We start from the raw sequence: 25780 nt of genomic DNA on the forward strand, positions 1-25780 counted from the left end.
AAGTGCCGAGTCGGAGCCGAGGATCGGCTCCGAACCCATCCAGCAAGAAAGAAGGCAAGAGAAGACAACTAACATGGAACGTTATGGTAGGTACATAACTTCTAATTACAAGCATAGCCCATACTTATGGGCCACTGCCTTTTGAGGGAGTAGATTCCTGTTGCCCGACTCTTATGAAGGACTCAGTAGAAGAGTATTCAGGGAAGTATGTGTGAAGAACAAAGGCTGTATTTAAGGTGCTCCTGAAAGGCAGGAGTGACCTTATCATAATCATCAGTTTTTAAGGAAGCCAGACAGTGCATTTATTGGCACTGAGTTTTGTGGGTGGGAGGGTGGCCTAATGGTTAAGGTGTTTGCCTTACAAACATAAGGTGCAGGGTTTGAATCTCACAAGGGATAATTGGCTAGGCTTAAAATGGCTCGCAAGAGCAGTTAGCTTAGTACTAATCTATGAACCTACTGTACTTCTGACACCAGTTATTTGTCTGTATCAGGCATTCTTGAAGGGCATTTGCATCTTCAGGGATACCATGACTGCATATACTTTACAACCATTCGCAAACTTGGCCAGCCAGAGACCCCTGATGTTGGCTTTGACTTCGGAGAAGTAGATGTCAGAAAGGAGTGGACCCAGCACAGAGACCTGAGGCACTATGCTTGTGACTATTCTCTTTGTGAAGGTGAACTCTCTTATAATCTCTTGGATCCTATCTGTAAGGTAGCTGGCTATCCATTGGGTGGTATAGCAGTTTATACCCAAATTTTGGAGTGTATCTACAATGCCACAGCTTCTCTCTCCCAGCAGCCACAGTTTGGCAGTCTCTAACTATTTGAAAGATCTCACTAAATGCTCCAGCTTCAGGGCTCAACTGCAAGCTTCTCTCTTCAGACAAAACAGGTGTAAAGGTTTCATTTCTGGCCATATCGCCTAACTTTCTCACACTTGGGCTGTAATTTTAGAAGGTATGTCACCAGATTCCGAGACAGTGCTTCTCCTGTAGTGACTCTGAATTCTAAAATATTGTAAGTAATTTGTGTATGCTATGTCATCTACTGCCCTATTGCTATATATTGCAAATAATCTTTCATTGTCATGTCATGTTAATGTCTATCGCTGACTGACCAACAGCTCATTTTTGTGTTTTTCTCACTACTGGTACAGCTTCCATCTTGCAACTTTTGCATACGTTTTCACTTTTTTATTTTATTTTTACTTTGCTGGTCTTGGGTACCTAAAGGCTAGAAATTAATTTGGTATAATGAAATCAGTGCTCCATCTTGGTAAACAAGCCAAATTAAGTGCCTCAGTGTGTTGTTGACATCTGCACATAAAGTACAATGGTGATAGAATGGTTTGGAGTGGGTTACAGTGATCATTTATGCACACACTGTCTCTCTCTCTCGCTGCATGCGCACACAGTATATGTCTGTATCTATATATTATGTACATTGTGTGTAGAGCACTGATCCACATTGACCTATTTCAGGCAAATTCTGGCTGTACAAGGTACAGTGTAAACATAGTATAAAGCCACAGTACAATGACAGCAGTACAGTTCCAAATGAGAACATAAAAGCAGTAGAAATTACAAATAAGATCATAAAAGTGCACATTCTATAGCACTATCAGACAAGTTTATATTTCCACAGTGAAGTGAATGTTCTTCTAAAGTGCTTCCCGACTAACACCATCCTCTTCTTTCTTCTGTCTCCCTCACTTGACTCAGTTTGCACTGCCTTTATATCTGTCTAAACTCCCACCTAAACTGTACTGTCAACTGTAGTTAATATTAGGTCCCCTTACTCAACCATGGCCAAGTTTCATGTTGACTTTAGAATATTAAAGTACAGTACAGTTATCCCCCTCATTTTAATCAATGCTTGCATCATGTAAGTTAGAGTGTTATGCCTCTCATCTCCTATGTAAGATGTTGTTCTACTCCAACACAATGATGACGGTATTCTAACCCCTACCCACTCTATGCTGTTAACCTGTAATCATATTTGTTTAACTTGAACTCCTAAAGGCATAATGTACAATGATTGACTGCCATTTGACATGACCCTGTTTATCTTGTCGAGTAATTTCACATGATCCTACTAGAAGTTTATCTTCATAATATGTAATGCAATTGGTTACTATTGTAATGTTTTGAATGTCTGTATGTGTAATGTTTTAAATATCTGTATGTGTAGTATATACTGCAGTTTTCTATTTACACCTGTATGTGGAGCTTTTCTTCACAGGCTTCCTCTGAAAATGGGTTCTGCTGTCCCAGTCAGACTATCCCGGTAAACAAATATCAAATAAGTAAAGTTATAATATGTTACTATATATATATATATATATATATATATATATAGGTTTACTATTAAAATTTCGAAACGAACTCTGTCGACTGTACATGGGTCAAGATAGGTGTTCAGTGTTATTCCGAACTACAAACATCTCCCCTATCTTGACCCATGTTAAAACCTGTTCCTAGGTAGTTTTTTTGTCATCGATATTACCGTTTTTGGACTTCCGTGTTCAACAATAGCACAGTTGATGGAGTTCGTTTCAAAATTGTAATAGTAAACCATATATATATATATATATATATATATATATATATATATATATATAGATATAGATATATATATATACATGTATATATACAGGAGTAAATATTTCAGATGTAGCACAAAAGTTTGACAATTTGTGAGCAAGAAGGTTGGTGATTTTAGGAGATTTGGAGTTTGTCACTATAATGTTTGATTATTTTATGTACATGGGTGGCAAGGGATAAAGTGACTTATTTCAGTCAATCCCATATTTGGAGTGAATGCATCTGGCAGAAGGTAGAGACATTAACCTCTGGGTGATGTAATCTCCTGTGATGAGGTGTAGGTGCTACTGCATGACCTGAATTTGAGGCCACTATGGCAGTGTTCAGCTGGGGATTAGGATAACCCTCAGGGATAGTATATGACTATAGGACTGGGACCCTGCAAGAGTTTGATGTTGAGGTATCCTGGCCATTTGTGGTTGGATGCCATCACTGCCAGTAATAAGGGGTAACCAGCTGGTATACATGCTGTGGTGCAGGAGGTAGCTGAGAACCCTGTGATGCCTCCCCCAAACAGACTGTGCAGGTATGCACCCTAGCCCTGGACAGATATGGCACCCAGTGCAATAATGGTAGCACTGTTTTGACTTCACAGGGAGATGGACATTGGCAGCACATAGACTTCATTTTATTTAATTGAAACATTTCCTGCTTCTGCTGTCCACCAGACATGCTGCCATCTGTGAACCCAATGGATATATGCTGGATTTCATACCACAGGGACCAGTGATGCAGCATAGACTTACTTGTACAATTGGAGGTGGTACAATAGCATAGTATTGGTGTGGCCAAACCGGTGAATGAGTGATATGATGACAAGGTCGAGGTGGGAACTGGTGCAGTAACATCTGCAAGTGTTGTACCTGTTGCACCACGAAACACATGAAAACATAACAGACCCATAGCAATGCCGTAGTATTTAAGGAAGTTGCTGTGGGTCTGTTATGTTTTCATGTGTTTTATGGTGCAACAGGTACAACACATAACAGACCCATAGCAATGCTGTAGTATTTAAGGAAGTTGCTGGTGGCTGATGCCAACATGTTTGATGGCTAGTAGTATTCCTACTACAATTGTAAAGTGCGGAATAGAAACAGTTTCTGTAAAGGTCAGGCATGTACAGACACAGTTTGAATATTTCCTTGGACAGCCTTGTTACTGGAGTAATCTATGACCAAGTAACACATACACTTATACTCTATACATACAGGTATGTATCCATATGATAGGATGCTCTGATGACAGGCTCACATTGGTAGAGTGAAAATATACCTTACCACACAATGTCAGAATACTGTGCATGCCTCCTTAAAGTTGTCTGTATTCTGAATACTCCAGTTTTATCTCCAGTCATTCAGAAGTCCGTAATCAAGTGATGTGCAGTTTAGTGTACAGAACGGCTGCAAAGTCACTGTCTGACCCATTATATGTCTGACTTAGTAGTTATGCAAATGAGAAAGAGGTACCATGACTGACTATGACTCTGTTTATGTTGCTGATGTGCATCATCTACCCAAAGTGCAATTTCACACCTACACCAACCCCATACATCCCATGGCTGTGTACTCAGTTCATAAGAGCTGTGCTTGTATGCACATTGCACCTTTTTTCACCTAGTAGGAGCACTAAGTAAAATTCAGAGTCACAATGAGAGTGATTTACAAGCCATCATCTTGTCTCACAGCAACCTGCCAACATATTATTTTATTTCATATATATTTTTCCTCCTAACCTGGCATACCAGCCCTGATTCCCATGTATTGGAGATTCCTTGTCCTTTCATATCTGCCAGGGGGGTGGGATCTTGTATGGAAACTGCTGTCATACACAAAGTGGAGGTGGTTTGTGTGCTTTTCGGCATCTCAGCCATGGGAGTAGTTTGTATGTTTCCCTAATCCCCTGCCCCCTGGTGGTGATGTACTTACCTAGATCACCGTATAGATTGTCTATGCTCCTGCCATACCTACACATACATGCTACAGTCTTTTGTATGCAAAGACAAGAGCTACCATCACCTCCTTGTGGTAGTCACAGAGAATGCCCCTCCCAACTGGCCACTGCTTTTGGTCCTATGTACAGTCTCCACCTGATGACACTGGAGCACCAGAACTGGCCAACCATGATCTCCCCTCCCTACAAGAATACCAGCTGCGCATCATCCCCTTGCCTTCTCATTAGTCATGCATGACACCAATCAAACCTGGTAGTGGTCTGGGCTTTATAAGCATGAGTCAACATTTTAAAACTTTTCACACTGCAGTGACCATTTCAGCTGGAGCCCAAAGGAGAACACCTTCATGGTCTGGGACAACAAAAAATGCTGTACCTTCACTACTACTGTGGGAAGAGGTTACTGGATACCCCCTGTAAAGGTTCATTCTATGAAGCTGATGCCTGGTGTGATCTGGTCAAGGAATTCTTCTCACCCATTGACATATTCAGGCCAGGGGGCAATGCAGGGATTGTTACAATGGTCTATCTCTGGGAAATTGAGATTAGGGAAGCACAGACCCCAAAGTATTATAAGTACATACTGTATTGGTTGTAACTTTTTGGGTGTGTGTGTACTTTGTGTGTGGATGTTTCCCTTTGCCGTGGAAAGGATTTTATTACTGTATTTTTTCTTTGAAGGGATGTTTGGGGAATACACTTTGGCACTTTCAGGCCTGTCTGCTTACATCACATATTCATGGCAGCTGATGTATGTTCCCAGTCTGTGGGGAGGGTGGTGGTGTCAAATGCTGTGATATGCCTACGGATGCAACTTTTGCCTAGACAGTACCTGTGATGGTGCTATGTCTTGCTCCACCTGCAGTTGTCCTTTGCTTAAGAAATTATTTTAGTCTCATATTTAGGCTTTGAAGACTTGACTAAGTTCCCTGATTTATCTGTTGAGACTAATGAGGGATTTTTTTCTCTGTTTATGCTCCCTCCTACTTACTTCTAGACAGGAATGTTTCCTTATGTTGCTCCAAATGCCTCATATTGGAAACTGACCTAGTTACTGAATGTATATTTGTTTATTTTTTATTTAATGACATTTGTTTACTGGGAAAGACCACTGGGCCAGAGTGAGCCCATTTTCAGTGGAGGCCCAGGGAGAAAAGCTCCAAGACAAATAATTTAAATACAATATTATAGTGTATCACAACAAAAAAGCAAAAAAAAAAAAAAAATCCAGAATATCCATAGGAACAACTATAGAGCAAGTTCTACTATATATTCATGTAGTCAGGCAGTGCAGATTCTTTTTCACAAGCAGTTGAGTTAAAAAATAAGGTACAATTAAGGTCATATTCATGAAGTCAGGCACCACAGATTCTTTGTTACAATCAATTGAGTTAAAAATAAGATACAGTTGAGTTCAGTAGAATTACAGAGTTTCAAATGGAAGTTCAGATATGAAGTAGATAGAAAAGGAATTAATAAATAGTTTCAAGAGGAATCAGTTTAAACATTCTCAGTCAATAAGAATGCTGAGAAATTTAATTTGTTAGACTTTCTTTAGTGAAGATAGAGTAAGAAATTGAGTGGTTAGAGAGGCTAGAGTGTAGGAGCAATCCAAGGTAATTAGAGAGGCTCCAATTGCATTGGAGCAAGGCTGAGACTGAAATGAAGAAAAGATCAAGTGATGGCTTCATGAGTTGTAGGAGGTGTGTTTATGCAGTTACAAATCCAGTTACAGAGGAGATGATTGTATAAGCCGGTTTTGAAGTTAGATGGATGTTGTTCACTGCATATAGAGGAAGGGAGGTTATTCCATAATCTGTAATGATCCAAGAGTATAATAGTTTACCTGCAGGTAGGTTTGGTTCATGCATTTGGAGTAAGTGTTGGTGATCTGATCGTAGTGGTCTAGGAAGGGCGTAAGGGGCAAGTAGAGAACTAAGGGCGGGGCAGTTTTGTGGTTATATGAGGTGGCTAGCTGCATGAGTAATAGGTAGTGTGGGAACTCAAGTCATTGTAGTTTTTTAAAACAATACAGTGATGGGAGGAGTGGTGGCTACCTGTGGCAATTTTGGCAATCTTATTGTAGCAGGATTCTAGTTTGAATTTCAGGGAGTACTGCAGATTAATTAACAGGGGTGCACCATAGGTTAAAGAGGGTAGAAGATAGGAAAGGGCTAAGGCTTGTTTAGTTGGAAAGGAGATAAACTTATGTCTATACAGAAGCCCTATTTTTTTATGGGTTTTATTAATATTGGATTGGATGTGCAGGGTGACCTTTAGATTTTTGTGGAGTAGGAATATTTGGGCTCGAGATATTTTGTGATGGTGAGGGAGAGGAGGTATGTATAGAGATATGTATAGAGATATGGTTGGTTGGTAGGGCTGAGGAGAAGGAGGTGGTAAGATTGGCTACAGTATCAATGAAGTAGGAGTTGAATTTAGAGGCAATAAGGTCAGGTGGCATGTTAGGATATGTAGATGGATTACATTTTGTACTGCAGAGTAAGAGATTATTAATAGAAGACCAGAAAAGTTTGGGATTATTTTTCTTATTTGTTTGTAAGTTCCCGAAGTATTGTTGCTTGTCTTTGCAGATAAGTTTTTTAGCTTGGTTTTGAAGCTGTTTATAATGGATAAGGTTGGAAGGAGTTTTGGAATTGAACCGGCATTTCCAAGCTTTATCCCTACTTTTCATAATTTCTCTGGTAGATTTAGAAAGCCAGAGGGCATGGTTGGATTTAATTCTTCTAGATCTGGTAGGTGCTAAGCTGTGCAGAATATGTAGAAAGGAGTTGTTGAAGTAAAGGAGGGCATCATCTAGAGGAAGATTTTTAAGACAGTTCCAATTGTAGCTACTTAGGATACTATTGAAGGTAATGAGGGCAGAATTTTGATAGGTCTTTGTATTACCTTGTATTTATGGGTTTTTGAGAGGTAAGAGCAGTTTCGTATGATGAAGGCTGGAGGTGGTCGCTGAAGGAGTTTGCCATGGTGCCTGAGACATGGTATTTGGATGGGTCTGAGACCAACGTCCAGTCTAGTATTGAGCCTTTATCAGATTTATAGCTAAATCTAGTGATTGTATTAATTAGTTGTGTAAAATGAAATAAATGTATGCTATGTATAAAATGAAATAAATTTATGCTAGAGGGAGATTGATTGGAAGAAGTAGAAGTCCAGCTGATGTTCGTGTCACCTAAAATGATGGTTTCATTTTTTTTATTGTAGAGGAAACCCAGGAATAGTATATCTACTAAAATTAGGATGATGTTTCCTGGGGCAATATAAATGACTATTATGCAAAGTTTGAGTTATTGATGTCTAGAAATGAAATTAGGATATCAGCATTTTGAAAATGTGGAGTAGGATCAGTATATGGGGCTACAGTGAGAGTATTAGTAAAGATTAGTGCGACACTGTCTCCTTTCTTATGGTGTCTGTCTGCTCTAATAACATTGTAATTGGGAGGGAGAAATTCAGAGTCTTGGATGGAGGGTTTTAACCAAGTTTCAGTGGCAGCTAGGATGTGGGTTCTATTCTGGGTAAGCCAGGCATGGAGCTTGGAGGTTTTGTTGCAGATGCTTTGGAAGTTTATAGTAGTTAAATGGAGACCTTTAGCCAATTTAGGAGAGTTGCAATGTTGATGAGAAAGTGGGGATGTAATGTGATCCTATCTCGCCTACATTCTCTACAGATGGGTTCCGGCGCCGACTCGGCCGCTATACAATAGAACGCAGTCTCTTATTGGCTGAGTTACCTCATATCCCAGGATGCACCACAACTGCTTCCCCAGATCTCGTTTGCTGCTTCTGAAGCAAAGACGTGGTTTCGGACTTGGCTGAGCTAAGTACCTCCTTACTGACATATTTTCTGTCAAAATTTGAGCAAAAATTAACCCAAAAGCTGTTTTAACAGCTACTTGTTGTTGTGTGACTGTGATTTAGATTTTTCTGAGGTAAATTTGTACTTTTTTTGGGCAGTGATCCCGTCGAGTCAGAGGGGCCTAGCCTTTTCCTAGGAGTTTACTTAGAGTCTAGGTTGTTGTTGATAGCTTTGTGTACTTTCTTGTTTTTTTCTCTGGAAAAGTTTAGTGTGTTGATTCACTCAACATGTCGAAGGAACATAGACCGTCAGGTTTCAAAAATGTTCCAAATGTAGCTATAAAATGTCCATCACGGACGACCATTCTTTATGTGTTTACTGCTTGGGTCCGAAGCACCTCCAGGAATCCTGTAGCGTTTGCCACGCGTTTTCCTCTCGCGTGCTCCAAGAGAGGAAAAATAAGTTGATTTTGAAAGGGCTTATTACCCCCTCCTTTGAGGAAGCCCTATCTTCTTCTTCTTCTCCTTCGAGGAAGAAAAAATTTTCGGCTCCGACCAGCCCGTCGGACCCGGCAGCAAAAAAGTCAAAGCAGGCTTCTCCGTCGGCTCCACGGACTTCAGAGCCGAGGGCGGAACGGTCTGCCTCGATGTCTCCAGCCTCGACTCCTCTGGCTTCGGAGTCGAGCACGGGTCGAGGCGAGCCATCTCCATCGGCTCCACTGCCTTCGGAGCCGATGAAGGTTGCCCGCTCAGACTCTTCCCCTTCGGTGCCGAAGTCCCCATCAGCTCCGAGGGAAATTGCAGTGGTAGTGGAATCTCCCTCGGCGCCGATACTTCTCGAAACTTTACGGAGCCGGTCCCCCAGTTTTTCGGAGCCGGTGGAGAAGTCGACTCGGACCCGGTCGGTGTCTTCTCAGTCGTCGAGGATGTCTGATTCGGATGTAGACAGGGTGCTTCAAAGGCTTTTCCAGTCTCCGGTCTTTCAAAAGTTGGTCTCGGCTCCAGCCCAGTCAGCTCCGGAGCCGGTTTCCCACCCTGCTATCTTGGTTCCTCCTCCAACAGCTTCGGTGCCGTTGGAGTCGGTGTTGGTGGAGCCGGTGGAGGTTGTCGGGTTGGTTCCGACCCTAACTCCAACCCCGCCCTTTGGGTCGGGGTTCGGTACGCGGACCTCCTCTGTCGACCCCAGGGGGGATGCTTCGGGACCGATCCTTTCAGTTCCGAGCCTCCCTCTTGGTGCGTCGGCTGCGGGAGTTCCGACTGCTGTTGTGGCCTTGGGGGTTGAACCATCCCAGGACTCTAGGGGTCACGCCTTCAAGGCCATGAGGAGTGCCTTGGCCAAATCCTCTCTGGCCACTTCTACCATCTCACCACCACCTTCCCTTGGCACGGAGACTGGCTCCTTTGCAATCCCCCTGTCTCACGGCAGCGGAGCCCTGGGGCCTGAGGTTACCCCCATTGCGGGTTCCCTTCTTCCTGGAGGTCCCTCCGAAACGTCTTCGGAGGAACCTCTGAGGAAGAGACAGTGCAAGAGGAAGCACGTCGACTCCCCTGATGAGTCTCTCACCTCGGATACCGACCTCAATGATGCGGAAGGGTCCCCCAAGTCGTCCTCGGATGATGTATCCTTTGCGGACATCTTGGAGATCCTTAAGCAACGAGGCGACTGGCAGTCCAAACCCCCTTCTGCTGACGAGTCGGTGTTCCTCAAGGCCTTCGGGGCTCAGCCCTCCGCCTCCTGGGTGTCTCCACCCTTCAATGAGCTTATGGATTTGATCTCTCGAAGGGCGTGGGAACACCCGGACTCTGTTGAACCGGTGCCAGCTCGCCCCAATAAATTCCTTTCGGCACCCCCTGATAAGGACTTTCTTTCCAAAGGTGTTGCTGTAGATGCCTTGGTGGTGGCATCTGCCACCCAGCAAGATGTGGCAGAGGCTTCAACGTCCATCCATCCTCCTAATAAGGAGTCTAGGAGCATGGATCGGTACGGAAAGCGCACCCTTACTTCAGCAACCTTTACATTAAGGTCTCTGAACTACTTGACGCATTTCACCAGACTGCAGAGGTATCTGGTCACGGAGCTTTCGGATACCCTCTCCGGTAACTTACCTGAGCAGTTAGCCCAGACGGTTAACTCCCAGTTGGCTACCCTGTCCTCATTATCCAACTCGTCCATGAGGCTCATTTCGTATGCAGCCGAAGGAGCGAGCAGAGCGGCTGGCACAGGTGTTGCTCTAAGGAGACAAGCCTGGCTACGCCTGTGTCACTTTGTGGAGGCCTTTAAGTCTTCCTTTGCCGACGCCCCCTTCGATGGGTCCTCTCTGTTCGGACCTAAGGTAAAGGACACTTTGACTCGCTGCGAACAGGAGGGTAAGACTTTAACTGCCGTAGGGGCCCGGTTTTCCACTCCCTTCAGACCTTATCCCAAGGCTCGAAGAGGAGGGAAAATGTGGTTCCGTAAGTCTCAAAAGCCTTACTCGCCGGAGCAGAGCGATTCCCCTTCTAGAGGCAGAGGAAGGGGAAATTTTTCAGGGAGACGCCGTCCCAGAGGCGGCGGAGGCCCTCGCAACACTGGAGACTGCGAGTCCTTTCGTGGCTCCTCCTCCTTCCAGCATCCCTGAAGGAGTGCCCGACTGTGCAGCTCCGGAGCCAGTCGGGGGTAATTTTTTGAGGCACCTAAAGGCCTGGGAAAGTATCACTCAGGACCAATGGCTGCTCCGAATCATCGCCGGAGGTTACACCATTCCCTTCTTTCAACCCCCTCCACCGTCCCAAAGAATCCCGGACCCGCCACCCAGTCAACGGGATCTGGCAGCCAGCGAAATTTCGAAGCTGCTTCAAAAAGGAGTCATCCAACCTGTCCCCGCAGACCAGGCCGGATCAGGGACTTACTCAAGATTCTTTTTGGTACCAAAAAAGACCGGGGACTTGAGGCCCATTTTGGATCTCAGCAGGTTAAACCGATCAGTGAAAAAGTCCAAATTCTGGATGGTCACCTTGCAATCCATTCTCCCGCTTTTGAAGAAGGATGTTTGGATGTGCTCCATATCATATTCTGATAGATCAGGCGTCAAGGAGACACTTGCGCTTCAGCCTAGGAGACAGTCATTTCCAGTTCCGTGCACTGCCCTTTGGTCTCACCACAGCCCCCAGGGTGTTCACCAAATGTTTGGCAGTGGTGACTGCTCACCTGAGAAGTCTAGGATTCCAGGTGTTTCCATACCTAGACGACTGGCTCCTAACTGCCACCTCCAGGCATCTACTCATAAAAACTCTAGCAGCCACTATCTCCCTAGGCAACTCCTTAGGAATCACCTTCAATTGGACAAAATCCGTATTGCTGCCATCACAGCGTATTCTGTTTATTGGTGCAGAAATAGACTCAAGGCAGATGCGAGTCTATCTTCCTGTGGAAAGGATAGCAACTTTGCAGTCTCAGGTTCGGGCATTACTCCTCAGACGTCGCGCTCCAGTGAGAATGGTTCTGCAGCTGTTGGGTTCCATGTCAGCCACCATTCTTCTCGTCCCCTTGGCAAGGTTGCATATGAGGTTACTCCAGTGGCTCCTCTCAGTCCAGTGGTCTTATCAAGACCTTCCCCTCAGTCACCACATTTTGATCACAGAGACGTGCAAACAGGATCTTCGTTGGTGGCTTCTTTCCTCCAACCTAGATCAGGGACGTCCCTTCGTCCCCCATCCCCCTCGGCCACGTTGACTACGGACGCCTCCCAGACAGGGTGAGGGGGACATTATCTGGGCAGGTCGGTCCAAGGCACGTGGCACTCCGACGAGAGTCTCCTCCACATCAATATCCTGGAAATGAGGGCGGTGCTTTTAACGTTGCAAGCATTGCACGATCACCTCCCCCAGGGTACGATTGCCATTCAGTCCGACAACATGTAGGTAGTCTGGTACTTGAACAAGCAAGGAGGGACCAGGTCTTACCCCCTTTGCAGAGAGGCCATGAAAGTATGGGATTGGGCGATTGCTACCAAACATTTTCTAGCGGCAACACATATTCCGGGGAGATCCAATGTGATAGCCGACAGACTGAGCAGGACTATTCTCTCCCCTCACGAATGGTCCTTGAATGACAGAGTGGTAACACAGATTTTCACGAGATGGGGAACTCCATGTTGCGACCTTTTCGCAACTCCCCTCAACGCAAAATGCCAGCAGTTCTTCTCTCTCACCCCAATTCCGGGGGACATCTCCAAGGATGCTCTGGTCCAAGCTTGGCCCCCCGGCACCCTATACGCCTTCCCACTGGTTTCTCTTCTCCCCAAGGTGATTCAGAAGGCGATTCGCTTGGAAAGCAAAATGATTCTAATCGCCCCATACTGGCCTCGTCAAGTCTGGTTCCCCTTTCTTCACAAATATGCATTGGAGGGTCCCTGGTTCCTGGACCAAGTTCCGGACCTCTTGACGCATCAGTCAGGACAGCTCCATCTGTCCCTCCATTCATTGAAGCTAGCAGCTTGGCTACTCCTCTTCCGACCATAGTTAGGAGCCATTCTTTCGACCCTGAAGTCATGCATATTTTGTCCTCGGCCCACAAGACTTCTACTAAAAAGATGTATAGCAGTAAATGGAAGAGGTTTGCTATTTGGGCCCAACTCCGAGGATTAGACCCTATGACAGCCTCGGTGTCAGAGGTCCTGAAGTTTTTTACTTCCCTGTTCAACCAGGGTTGTTCGGTGTCTACCATCAAAGTTCAATTGGCGGCTATTTCCAATTTTCACGAGAGCTTAGAACCACCTTTAATGAGCAACAAGTTGTGCAAAGCTTTTATTAAAGGAGCTTGGCTTCTACGGCCCCCTATATCTCATCCCGCACCACCGTGGGACCTTAACATAGTGTTAGGTGCTTTGACCGCACCTCCCTTTGAGCCGGCAGCAACCTGTGACTTAAAATTTCTGTCTTGGAAGTCTGCCCTTCTAGTTGCTATTACGTCAGCCATGCGAGTTTCAGAGCTTCAAGCCTTATCTGTCAAACCACCATACCTGGTATTTCACAAGGATAGAGTATCTCTTAGACCAAACCCATCCTTTATACCAAAGGTCTGTTCTAACTTTTGTTTGCAACAATCACTGGAATTACCGTTTTTTTTCCCCTAAGTATTCAAACAGAGCTGAGTATACCTTTCACAGCTTAGACGTGCACAGACAATTACGTTTCTATTTGGATAGGACACACCAAGCACGAAAATCAGATCAACTGTTTGTGTCCTTTTTGGACAGTAAATTGGGCAAAGCCATCACGAAAGTCACTATTGCCAAGTGGATCAGAGACTGTATCAGTCATATTTATCACATTTCAAATAAGGAGCTTACAGTTCCAGTAAAAGCTCATTCTACCAGGGCCATGGCCACTTCGGCAGCCTTTCATTCCAAGCTCTCTATTAATGGCATCTGTGCGGCTGCTACGTGGTCTTCTCTACACACCTTTATTTCTCACTACAAATTGGATGTGGCATCTAGGGGTCGAGCTTCCTTCAGTTCCACGGTTCTCCGGACCGTTTTCCAGTGAGCCACCCAGGAATTAGGTGCTAGGGACGCTGTCCCATCTGTAGAGAATGTAGGTGAGATAGGATCACATTACATCTTTTAGTTATGTACTTACCATAACTTTAGATGTATGGGATCCATCTCGCCTACATTCCTAATAACCCACCCTCCTTCCCCCTGCCTTGTAGGCCAGAAGAGACCGGACGATCCGAATTCAACTGTTTCCTCTCTTGAAACACCTGGCATTGTTATAACAACAGTTTATGTGTGTGTGCATGTGTGCGGACAAACAAGATCTGGGGAAGCAGTTGTGGTGCATCCTGGGATATGAGGTAACTCAGCCAATAAGAGACTGCGTTCTATTGTATAGCGGCCGAGTCGGAGGCGAGGATCGGCTCCGAACCCATCTGTAGAGAATGTAGGCGAGATGGATCCCATACATCTAAAGTTATGGTAAGTACATAACTAAACGTTTGGGACCCTGGGTTGGGGTGAATGTCACCAGAATGTATAAGGGAAGAAAAGATGGAAAGTAGCCTGTGGCTAGAGTCCAAAATCTTACAGAGAAAGAGGGGAGGAAGGCATTCTAGTGAATTTCATTTATGATGTAAGCATATAATGTAAGAGTAACTTTTTCTTTCCAGTTTTTTTTGTCTTGTTCTTGTTATTCCTAGTCTACTAGCAGTAATGCTTTATCTATTTCCCATGTAAAGATATCGCCCATCACACTCTTATCTTTTTCTCTTAACAAACAGCAGTAGGATCCAGCATACAAACAGGCTGAAAGGGACAAATGCTTAAAGTGCCTGAATGAGACGTTAAGAGAAGTGAACACACTGCTGCAGACAACATTTTATAATGTATCCGCTGCATCTATTTCCATCAGCAGTAAGCCCAAACAAACAGCTGTTCCAGAAAATATATTTAAAAATGCATCCCCTTTGGCAAAAACAAAGTGCCCACAAATTACCACATAGGTGGTAATCCATTAAGTACAGAAGAAGTTATTAGGGACCTGGGGACCCAAGTTGATAGCAATCTCTCATTTGACAACCACGTGGCCAAAGTGGTTAGAAAAACATTTTATATAGCCCACCTAATCATGAAGGGATTCACATCTAGATCAGGGGAGGTCATCGTGCCTCTTTACTCATCCCTCATCAGGCCCATAATTGAGTACAATGCCCCTTTTGGGATGTACCTTACCAGATACCTGCAGCAACTGGAAAGACCCCAAAAGTACCTCACCAAGAGGATCAAAGGGCTCAAACAGATGCCATATGCTGCCCGGTTAAAGAAACTCCAGCTCTACTCAGTGGCATACTGCCTGCTCATAGGCGATCTGTGCCTGACGTATAAAGCCATGTCCAACCCGGAATTAATGGACATGCTGCACCTCAGAAAATCCAAATCCCATTGAGCTACGCGCACGAGAGACTTGAACCTCAGCACTGAAATAAATAGGACATGCTGGAGGGACAGATTCATAACCCGGAGGCTCCCTTCACTCTGGAATAAAATCCCAGTCCAGGTTAGGCAGAGTCCCTCATTGACTCTCTTCAAGAGGAATCTTGATGAGTGGATGGGAGATCGTAGGTTTACCCCGGGTATCACTTCTGTGTCCCTGTTAGACATAGGCACAGTATACTAACCTCGAAAAAGGGCATAGCAAAATTAATTTAAAATGAGTGGCGAAAGCCAAACACACTCTGACTAGGCTTATAAATGCCCTAGGGCAGATAGCCTAGTATGAACCTATGAACCTATTATTGTTTGCTTGCATAATGAAGGAATGAACCACTTAATTACAAAGAAAAAAAAAAAGTAGACTGATGAGCATTACTTCACTACATTTCAAAGTGAAGGGAAATACTTTCCTGTCAGCATGGGGTTGTAAATAAAAGAAGTACACACATATCCACCATTCTATGCTGCAGCATGCATGCACGTAGACACACACACACACACACACTGCAGCTCTTTATCAGTAGTACACTTAGAATGATATTGACAAAATATTATGAGCTTAAAATGTAGTTCATTAATGAAGCCTTTAGGTTTGATTTAAAGTTACATGTATACTTGTGGAAAATATTCCCTAATGTGATGAAAAAAATGCCTCATGCACTGTAATTAACGGAATTCCTTAACTCCATCCTTAGTAAGGTTCTTCTACTTTAAAGTGTTCATTATACAACTGTTCACATTTACAGCTGAGTTAAAATAATTTAGATGTTTCCTTATGTTTCCGTTTTTTTTCTTGGCTTTGATTGATTTATCTGTGTCTTTTCCTCATATTTTTACCTCAGCAGTGAATAAGCCTGATTATTAATTGGGCCATGATTTATTAATTAGTTTTGTTTTTGTTTAAATTAGGGATATTCCCAGAATACCCGACAGCACACACACACAGTTAGAGTCTAGTAAGTATTTTTTTTTTTTTTTTTTACAATAAAATGTTTTAAGACATTTAAGTACCCTGTTATTTAATGCTGCTTTAAACAATGTTTCTCTCTTTAAACAGGTTCTAGCTCATTTGAATCACAGAAAATGGAACGGCCTTCTATTGCAGTTACCTCCCCAATGAGTCCTGGAGTGTTACGGGACGTCCCTCAGTTCCTTTCAGGACAGCTATCAGTACGTACAAATTTAATCTAATTGAAATAAATAGTGTGTGGGCACACCATCTAAATAAACACTGAGAGTTGCAGCATGCGTAATGTCTTTATTTCTTTCATCCATTCTTTCTTTCACACATTATATGGCCATGTTTTGATGTTACCAGTGATGATGCAAGGATAGCTGGGTTACAGGGAATTACTTTTTCTAACTCTCACAGTGTAATTTTTGAGTTGTTCCACAGATTGTAGATAATTATTTTAAAATAGTAGTTTTAATTTTTCCCCTCCTCCTTGTCCATATGATTTGTCCATTGTTTATCCTGCCTTTACTAGCTGACAATTTATTCCAACTATGGGATGAGAGACATGACCATTAGTAGTAGGGTGCGAACCCTGCAACCCACTTGTTTTGTTTTTGAGGCAACAGTCTAATTTGCTCATCTCCTTAGAGGCACTGGAAGCAGGCCAATATGCTGGTCCTAACTCCCTTTCATTAGTGGCATCTCCTTAGAGGCACAGGGAGCAGACCAATCTGCTGGTCCTAACTCCCTTTCATTAGTGGCATCTCCTTAGAGGCAGAGGGAGCAGACCAATCTGCTGGTGTTATCTCCCTTTCATTAGTGGCTTGTGAGTTCCACTGTTTACTGCAGTGCAAGATGTGCATATATGCTACTACACATGCCAACCTCCTGTCTAAGCAGCTTGCTACTGTGCAGCATGAGCTCACCAGATTCATTCTTGCAGGTATTTCCATTGCAGCAAGTCAAACTGCCTCCCTACCCCCTTAGAAAAAGGGTGATCTGGTATCAGCTGCTCAACTCCTATCTTCCCCTGCCCATGTTATGTAACAGCTGTAGAGGTAATGGAGCTCAAGTTGTCAGTGTTGTAGTAATGTTTTTAGCCCACTGTGCCACAGGTCTGGTGCCAACATAGTAATTCAAATTTTAAGCATTGTCACACCTCAGTCTATTTTTTAACATAGTAATTTCATTTTTTTTATCTTGGCTTTGATTGATTTCTCGGCCAAAGTCTTAGTAGAAGATCAGCAGATTTTGTTCCTGGGGTTCAGGCAAAGACCTTGTTTACCTGAAAGAAATTGCAAAAGTTTTCTCTGAATTTTAGAAATGTGTAGCAAAAAAAAAAAAGATTAGCAGCAGTATTGCTGTTTTCCTGTTTGTAGTGCAGTGCTTTCTGTCATCTGCAGTTATTTCAGAAGGGTATAATGTTGTTATAGCCTATAATGGCAATATGAGATTTTTTTTCTTTCCAAAGTATCTTCTTTTATGAGTATAGCCCAGATAGATGGTTACTTTTATCATATTTTTTGGGGGGATATCTTTGTACATTTTTAAATACAGTCATGTTTCCTTAACTTTTTAATTTCCGTATGTTGCACTAAATAATGTTATCTTGACTGACTTTTTTAGACTTTTGTTATAGTTTGCAGTAAATATGTTAATCTCTAGTAAAATGAATACTAGTAGCCACATATAATTATAATCTCATACTAAATGGCAAACTAGTAAACTAAGGTGCTCTTGCTTTGTGGAAGAGAGTTCAGATTAAAGATCTGTAGTACCAGTTTGATATTAAGTAAAGTACTGTACAGTCAAAAAATGTTGTTTAGCTGACTGTGCCATCTTTGTTAATGCATTTTATTGTAAATGAGGGCCATGGTTATCTGCATATTTCTCAGTAAAGGCCATCATAGCACCTCAAAATAAATTACTTTGAATGGATAAAAGAAACATTGTACATCTGTTCTCACCACCAGACCTGCAATGGTTTATCAAGCTGTTATAATAGTCTTTGTTTGGATATTAATGTAGTCTGAATTAACAGAATGTACACACCAGAAATTAGTATTAAAGCAGCAATGATGGCAGTTTTCCTCTTACTTGCCTGCGAGTGAAAAACAAAGAATGAGAAGTGTGTTATGAAAACAAAAAAGAATGAGCCCAAAATGTTTTAATATGAAAGCAGGTTACCTTTCATTTTAGTTGTAAATTCACAGGCTGAACTTATTATAATATTCCGTACTGGGAATGTTATTAATTTGTACTATGAAGTATATCCTGCTAACAAAAATCAGTTTAAGTATTTGAAAAAGCTGTTTAACATATGCATTGCTTTCATTAAACAGAACATTTTTAGGCTTGAATGTGCATGGGGGACTTCTGCAGGCAAGCTCTTGCATTGTACAAGTATTACGTGTTTCGATGTACAATGTTACTTTGTTATATTTACAAATTTCTGTTTCTGGAGCCTTCTTTATGTTTCATTGTTTGGTGTCTTTTTAGTTTGTTTTATTTTTTTTTTTTTGTTTGTTTGTTTAATTTTGCTTACCAGAGCCAAAGCCTTAGTAGAAGATCAGCGCCTTTTGTTCCTAGGGTTCAGGTAAAGGCCTTGTTTGCCTGACAGAAATTTCAAATGTTTTCTTTGAATTTTGGAAATGCGTAGCTGAAAAGCAGCAGCAGCATTGCTGTTTTTCCCCAATCTGTAGTGCAGTGCTTTCTGTCATCTTCAGTTTGAATCATTTTGCAAGTAGCTTGAACATACCTGCATGGGCTGCCATGATATTTAAAGAGACAGTGTTTTTGCTTCTCATTCTGTTTTAACATAATACAAATGTACAAATACCAGCGAAGAAGCATGATTTTGTGTACACACTGCAAATTAAATAACCTGAAATGATCATTCTGTATATATATATATATATATATATATATATATATATATCTTATACACTTTGCTGTCTCTTTAAATGAGCCATTGCCATTTCTTAGAGCATTTTTTTTTTGCATTTTGTAAAGCATAGTTGCTTACTGAATAAAATGTTGAACAGTAAACATATGTGTAGTACAAACAGAATTTGTAGACCAAGTATGTCTTATTAATTTGTGCAAAGTTTGCTTATTACATTAATGTAACTGAAAATGATTATACTGATGTTTTCTATTTACTCATAAGCTTTTATTAAAAAAAAAAAAAAAAAACTATCGTATTACCCAGGCAACTCTTACTGGGTGAAAAGGAAAAGTTCACGCCCATTCCATACAGTTCCACTTTAACAACCAAAAGCTAAAATGATTGTTAACAAGCCCCAGTTTTATAGAAAATAATTTTATTACTGTAAATAAACTTGATGTAAGACATTTTTAAAGATGCAGCTGCTGGGATTCATTGAAAAAATGCAGATGGATGCTCTATAGTGAAATTAAGCCAAGTCCAAAATATAGTGATATTTTTTTAAAGAATGCTTGCTTAGCATGTTAGCAATTCCTTTATGACAGAAGTGTCACCTGCTTTGTCAAAGACTGATGTGGATGTGTGAATTTGAAAAGGCCTCATTTAATGAAACTATTGGCCATATGTTACTAGAAAATGGTTTTACGTTAATGCTTGATAGATCATATTTACCTTATTGCACATTGATAATTGAAAGTGAGGGCAGAGTGTTGGTATGTTTGTTCTGCTTGGAAGTGTGGATGGAGTTGATGGACTTCATCAATGGTGCTATTAGCTGATCATGTCATTTGGCTGGGATCACTCCTATTATGGCATCGATAAGGCTATAAGATGGAGATTAACAAATGAAGGAAAAAAACAAATTGTTAGTACCAAGAAACTGGTGAAGGTAACATTCACAATAACATGCAGGTAAGGAGCTGCCTGGTTTCCACAACCCTGAGCACAGCACAATTTTCGCATTTCATCTCCAGCAATTGAGACTGAAGGCAAGAACTAAGCACTGTATCCTAGTGTGTAAGAGTTTTAACTAAATTGAAGCATGTGCACTTAATCACAAGGAGCAAAAGTGTATTAGCAGCAATAAAATAATTTCAGCAGCATAATTATGTTAACTGTTACTAAGCATTTACAGGGGCTCTGCAACACCCAGCATACATGTTTTTGTCCCTCATTTCCTTGTGGGTACTCCATAAGTAGGAAGCAAACTGATCTTACTTTGGAGATGGTCTTGGTGGTAGTAGAGCCTAACATTTAGGTTAGGGTACTTACCAGTGATGCTGTGCTTGTTTCAGCATTTTTTCATAGCTTTCTTACTCTGGCTGTGGTACACTGGAATGGCCCAGCTTAGATTCTCTTAGTGTCTTAAATGTAAATTTAATTTTTTTTATAGTGACTGTTCCTGTGATCGTGGTAGAATGTGAAACTACAATGTTTGTGCTAGTCCAGCTTGGATTGTTTAAGTGTCACTCTGACTATGGAAAAATAAAGAGTATGCTATTTTTAATAGTCCATTTTGTATTGTTTTAAACACCAGAATGTAATTTGAGCAGTTTATTACGGCAGCTGCTTGTCTGACTGGTATGACAGTACTTTGTTTTAGTGCTGGCTGAGTGCAAAGAATGGATATTGCGCATATGAGTAGACCATGTTGTGGCATGAGCAACTATTGGTGTTGGATATTGGCATTTGTGTGAATAAGCCTGTGGGACTGGCTGTTAAGATGTGGTACAGCGGGGTGCTGAATATTAGTGGTGGTGTGGGTAGGCCTCTGTGAGACTTGCTTCAGTGATGTGATACAGAGGCTTGCCACAATACTGCACTACGAGCCAAGGTTGTAAAGTGTTGCATACAGCCTTGTTTAAAAGCAGCACTGTAACCAAAAGGCAGCCTGTGTGATGTGACCAGGGAATCAATGCACTGCAATAAAAAAAACAGTACTCATCCAAAGAACTGTGTACTACAATAATGTCACATGACAAGCCTTTTATTGGGGGCATATGAACTATAGTTTTGGGTACCTCAGTGCCATCACATGATCTATACCATTAAGTGGGAATGACAATATGACAACTGTGTAGATTTTCTAAGTTCATGCCTATACTCTGCTTGAAGGCAGATCTTTGAGGAAAATCTTATACAAAAACTGAGCAATGGAAAATCGCAATTCCAGTAAAAGCATCAGTTTATTTTATTTATATATTTATTTACTAGTAAAGCTCACTGGGCGCAAGCACTGCCTGGTTAAGTGACTTAAAGAGTTGCAAAGTAGGCAAATTGAGATGGAAGGAATCTAACCATGAACATTTAACTACAGAAAGCAGTTGATTAACGTCTGAGTTTTAATCATCACCTTAAGTGCTAGGTCAAAATCATTCAGATCTCCTAAGTGACCAAATCTGAGGCAATCTGTATTATCCTAATTCAGTAATTAAAATTTTAGTTACTATATAGGTGTGTGAGGTACTCGAGATAACCACACAGCGTTGTGAAGAGGTAAATGTAACAGTAAATAATAATAATACTAGGGCTTACTTACCAGCAATCTGCATTAGTTTTGGCCATCTTCCATAGATGCCTTGTTCTCTTACAAAGACCACACTGGTCTTGTTAAACTGTAGGCACTGATGTTCTGAGGGGTGATGTTTCCTTATAAGCAACATTAGTGCATGGGGTCTTCAGTTCTTTACAGCTAAAAACCTTCACATTGTTTGTACATTGATAAATAAAATGTGAACTATATATACAAATATAATGGTGCTTATGGTACAGTTTACAAATGCTAACTGCATTATAAGTAGTATACGGTATACACGCTCAGTAAATATCACTGTATGGGGGTTGGCATAATGAGTAAGGTGCTGATCTCACAGACACAAGGTACAGGGTTTGATTCCCACCTTTGAAGGGAAATTGGGTAGGCTTAAAATTGTTTGCAAGAGCAGTTAGCCTAGTACTTACCTATGAATCTATAAATACTACTAGCTGAACTGAATGGTACATGGAAACAACAGAAACTACTTCTGTCATAAACTGGAACCAGGTTTCTCAACTGTGTCTGATTTTGACTCTTATGTTTGCCCTGTCCTCTTTAAATATTTCATTTGCTGATAAATCACTGTAGATTATAGTCTGCCAGTAATGCCAAACCTAATGGCTTTATATTTCTTATCGATCAGAAAATGCACATTGAAGCAAATCCTATTGTTCTATTAACTTTTAAATGAATTCAGGTAGTTCTTAAAAACTGTCCTTGATATTGGACCTTTGTCCCCCCCCCCCCGATTAATTATGGTACTGTCCCTAATTCTTTTTTTAAACAAGAAAGTACAGTTATGTAAGCTGAACTTAAATTAACAGTAGATGTTCGAATGATCACTGCTGTAGTAGTCTTAGCTATATGGGCTATATTCTGCCAAGGATTTAACTTTCAGCCAGCTTACAAAGCTTCAGAGTACTTTCCACATGCCCAAACTGACTAGCAGCTCAAGCTGAGCAGACTAAAAGATAGGTTTGTGCTTGAAGCCCTTCAGAGCTTTCCTGCCAGCAGAGAGAGGGAGGCTGAGCCCTGAAAGGACAAGGCTGGAAATAACGAAAAATAAAAGTCCACACCCTGGCATAAAAAACACACCAAAAAACAAGGGGGGTGGAGGGAGGGAGCAGATACTGCAGCAGTGGTCATTTGAACAACTAATGTTATGGTAAGTTCATCTTACACAACTATACTGTGTTCTTCATATTGATCACTGCTGCAGTAGCCTTAGCTGTATGGATAGATTCCCAAAGCTAACTATGTTTGGGAGGTGGATGGAGAAGGGTCCAGGTGTCCCTGGAGAATGGTCTTAGCAAAGCATGATATTGACCTTAAGAAGGAATCCAGCTTGTAGTGCTTTGTAAAAGCTTGTACAGGGGACCAAGTAACATCTAGAATACTTTTAGAATCCAACCCTTTCCAAAAAGCCATAGAAGAAGACAAGGTCCTTGTAGAGTGGGGGCCTTGACCCTGCCATGAAATTAGTCTGTTTTGACACTGGTCATCCCTTCTTCTTACCTTTACATGAAATGAACAATTGATCCAATGATCTGAACAATTCAGTTCTGTCAAGATAGCACCTGAGTTGTCTGTGGACATCCAAGGTATGGAGTATCCTTTTCCCTTATTTTTAGGTTCAGGAAACAAAACAGGGAGATGGATAGTTTGACTTAAAATAAACTCAGATACCACTTTAGGCATAAAAGAAGGATTAGTTCTCAGAGAAACTCTTTTCATTCTCTGTAGAAAATGAGGTAAGGTTAACTCACCATCAGATCTTGCAACTCAAATACCCTTCTTGCAGGGGTCAGAGCAATCAATAAAAAAACTGTTTTCCACATTAAGAACCTCATGTCAGATAGATTATTTGGTTCAAATGGAGCAAGTGTTAGTTTCTCTAACACAAAATTAAGATCCCAGGGAGCGGGGACACTGGTTTATTTGTAGGCCTCTTATGCAAACCCCCTTTCAAGAACATTTTGATGTGCAACTGTCTTGAAAGAGGAGGGGCCATGGACAGACATGCTGAGATGGATGATAAATGAACCTAGACAGAGGAATAAGAAATGCCATAGGATAGTAACTCACACAAATATTGTAAAATCAGAGAACAACTAGCATTGAATGGCTGACGGTTATGTTGTTGGCACCAACTAGAACATTTTTTCCATTTGCTAATATATGATTTTATAGTAGCAGGCTTTCTTTCCTCCAATAGTACCGGCTGCATGTCCTCAGAAAACCTAAAAGGAATTAAGATCCTGTTATCCAGGCAGTCAAAGATGATTGATGTCAAGGTGCATCAGACACCCCAAGTTCTTGTGTAACTAGATCCATTCTGAGAGAAAGCTTATGGTAATTGCCCCTGACCATCTCCAAACAAAGGGAGAACTGTGGTTGCCTGGGCCAGAATGTAGTCACCACCGTGATCTTAGGGGATTCCTTCTGAATCTTCAGAAGTATCCTGGGTATTACTGGAAAGGCATACAGGAACATTCCTGTCCAGAGAAAAGAAAAGGCATCTGTTTTCCAGGCTTTCTTGCATGGCGTCCTGGAACAGAATTTTTTCAGTTGATTGTTCAGAGAGGAGGCAAAGAGATCTTCTTGAGAAACTCCTCACAGATGGATCAAATCTTGGAAGATATCTGGATCTAGTTTCCATTCGTGAGGGTCTGCCCTGCTTCTGCTCAATTTCTCTGCCACACATTTTTGCTCTGATGGGAATGTAGGATGCCTGTAGACTGGTATTGTGCTGTACTGTATCTAAGGGTGACATGGCTAGTCTGCAAAGGGGGTTCAACCTGGTTCTCTCGTGTTTGTTGATGTAACACATCACTGCATCACTGTTGTATTGTCTGTAACCACTTGAAGAGATCCTGGGGCCAAAGATGGTTCAGAGAATAGAGTGCTTGGATTGGGGCAACTATCTACATGATATTTATGTGCTTGCATCTGTCCTTGGTGTCCCCCCCCTGCTTTTTTCTGTCTCCTGAAACTGCTCCCCAAGCAAATTCTGAAGTGTCTGTGGCGACTGCTTTGGAGTAGGGAGAGAGAAGTGGATACCTTGATTTAGGGATATCTGTAGTCTCCAGCAAGTGATTTCTGTTCTGAGAAACTCCAGTACTGAGATATGAAAAGATAAAGGGTGTTAATGCTGGGACGAAAGAAATGTCAGATACCACTGTATATTTCTCATTTGGAGTCTTGCCAGGGGTATCATGAGAATCATAGATGTAATGAGACCCAAGATCCTGAGATATTCCCTCGCAACGGCTGAAGTCTGACTGGAAAAACTTATTAATAGATCTAAATAAGTATCTATTTTTTTCCTGTGGAAGAAAAGCTCTTTGAACTGAGGTGTCTAGTTCCATCCCAGAACACAATCCTGTGTCAGGAAGTCAAGAAAGACTTTTGGATGTTCTCTTCGAATTCCAGCTTGTGCAAGAGATCTCTCACCAAAGAGTGAGATTACTGACATTTTAAAAAAGACTGCAAATATAAGCAAATCATCTAAATACAGAAAAATGTGGATACCCTGTAGCCTACACTGAGCTATAACTGGAGCTAAACGGTTTGTGAGCAGTCTTGGTGCAGTGGATAGCCCAAAGGGTAAGGCAGAGAACTGAATGTTATCCAGACACACAAAACCTTAACAAACACCTGAAGTCTGGAAATAGGAATGTGATGATAAGCATCTTTTAAGTCTAATGTTACCAGGAAACTTGAACAAGGAAGAAAATGCAAGAGGTTGTAAAGTGACATAATTTTGAATTTAGGCACTATCACAAACAGGTTTAGGAAAGAAAGCTCCAGAACTGGTCTTCAGGTGTTTTCTGTTTTGGGACTAGGAACATCCTTGAATAAAACCAGTTCCTCTCCTGGGAAGGAGGAACTGGTGATATCACTCCTTGGGACAGCATGTGATAAAGAACAGGAGGAAACAAAACAGTCTGCTCTGCAAGATGAGGAATGACCCCATGGAAAGGAGGCATTT

General features: G+C 41.8%; 1 protein-coding gene across 3 annotated transcripts in view; it reads left to right on the forward strand.

Moving 5' to 3' along the window:
* Nucleotides 1-25780, forward strand: part of RIMS2 (regulating synaptic membrane exocytosis 2) — a 6281053-nt gene that overhangs the window by 2340069 nt on the left and 3915204 nt on the right. For 2 of the 3 annotated variants that reach the window (XM_044065683.1, XM_044065685.1), the window contains exons 7-9: nucleotides 16261-16307; nucleotides 16409-16521; nucleotides 18855-18902. In XM_044065683.1, the coding sequence (XP_043921618.1) occupies nucleotides 16261-16307; nucleotides 16409-16521; nucleotides 18855-18902 (208 nt within the window). The remainder of the gene's footprint in view (nucleotides 1-16260; nucleotides 16308-16408; nucleotides 16522-18854; nucleotides 18903-25780) is intronic. The other variant, XM_044065684.1, reaches the window with a different exon arrangement.

Source organism: Protopterus annectens, chromosome 3.part0, assembly GCF_019279795.1.
Source record: "Protopterus annectens isolate FY-2018-M chromosome 3.part0, PAN1.0, whole genome shotgun sequence".
Lineage (NCBI taxonomy): Eukaryota > Metazoa > Chordata > Ceratodontiformes > Protopteridae > Protopterus > Protopterus annectens.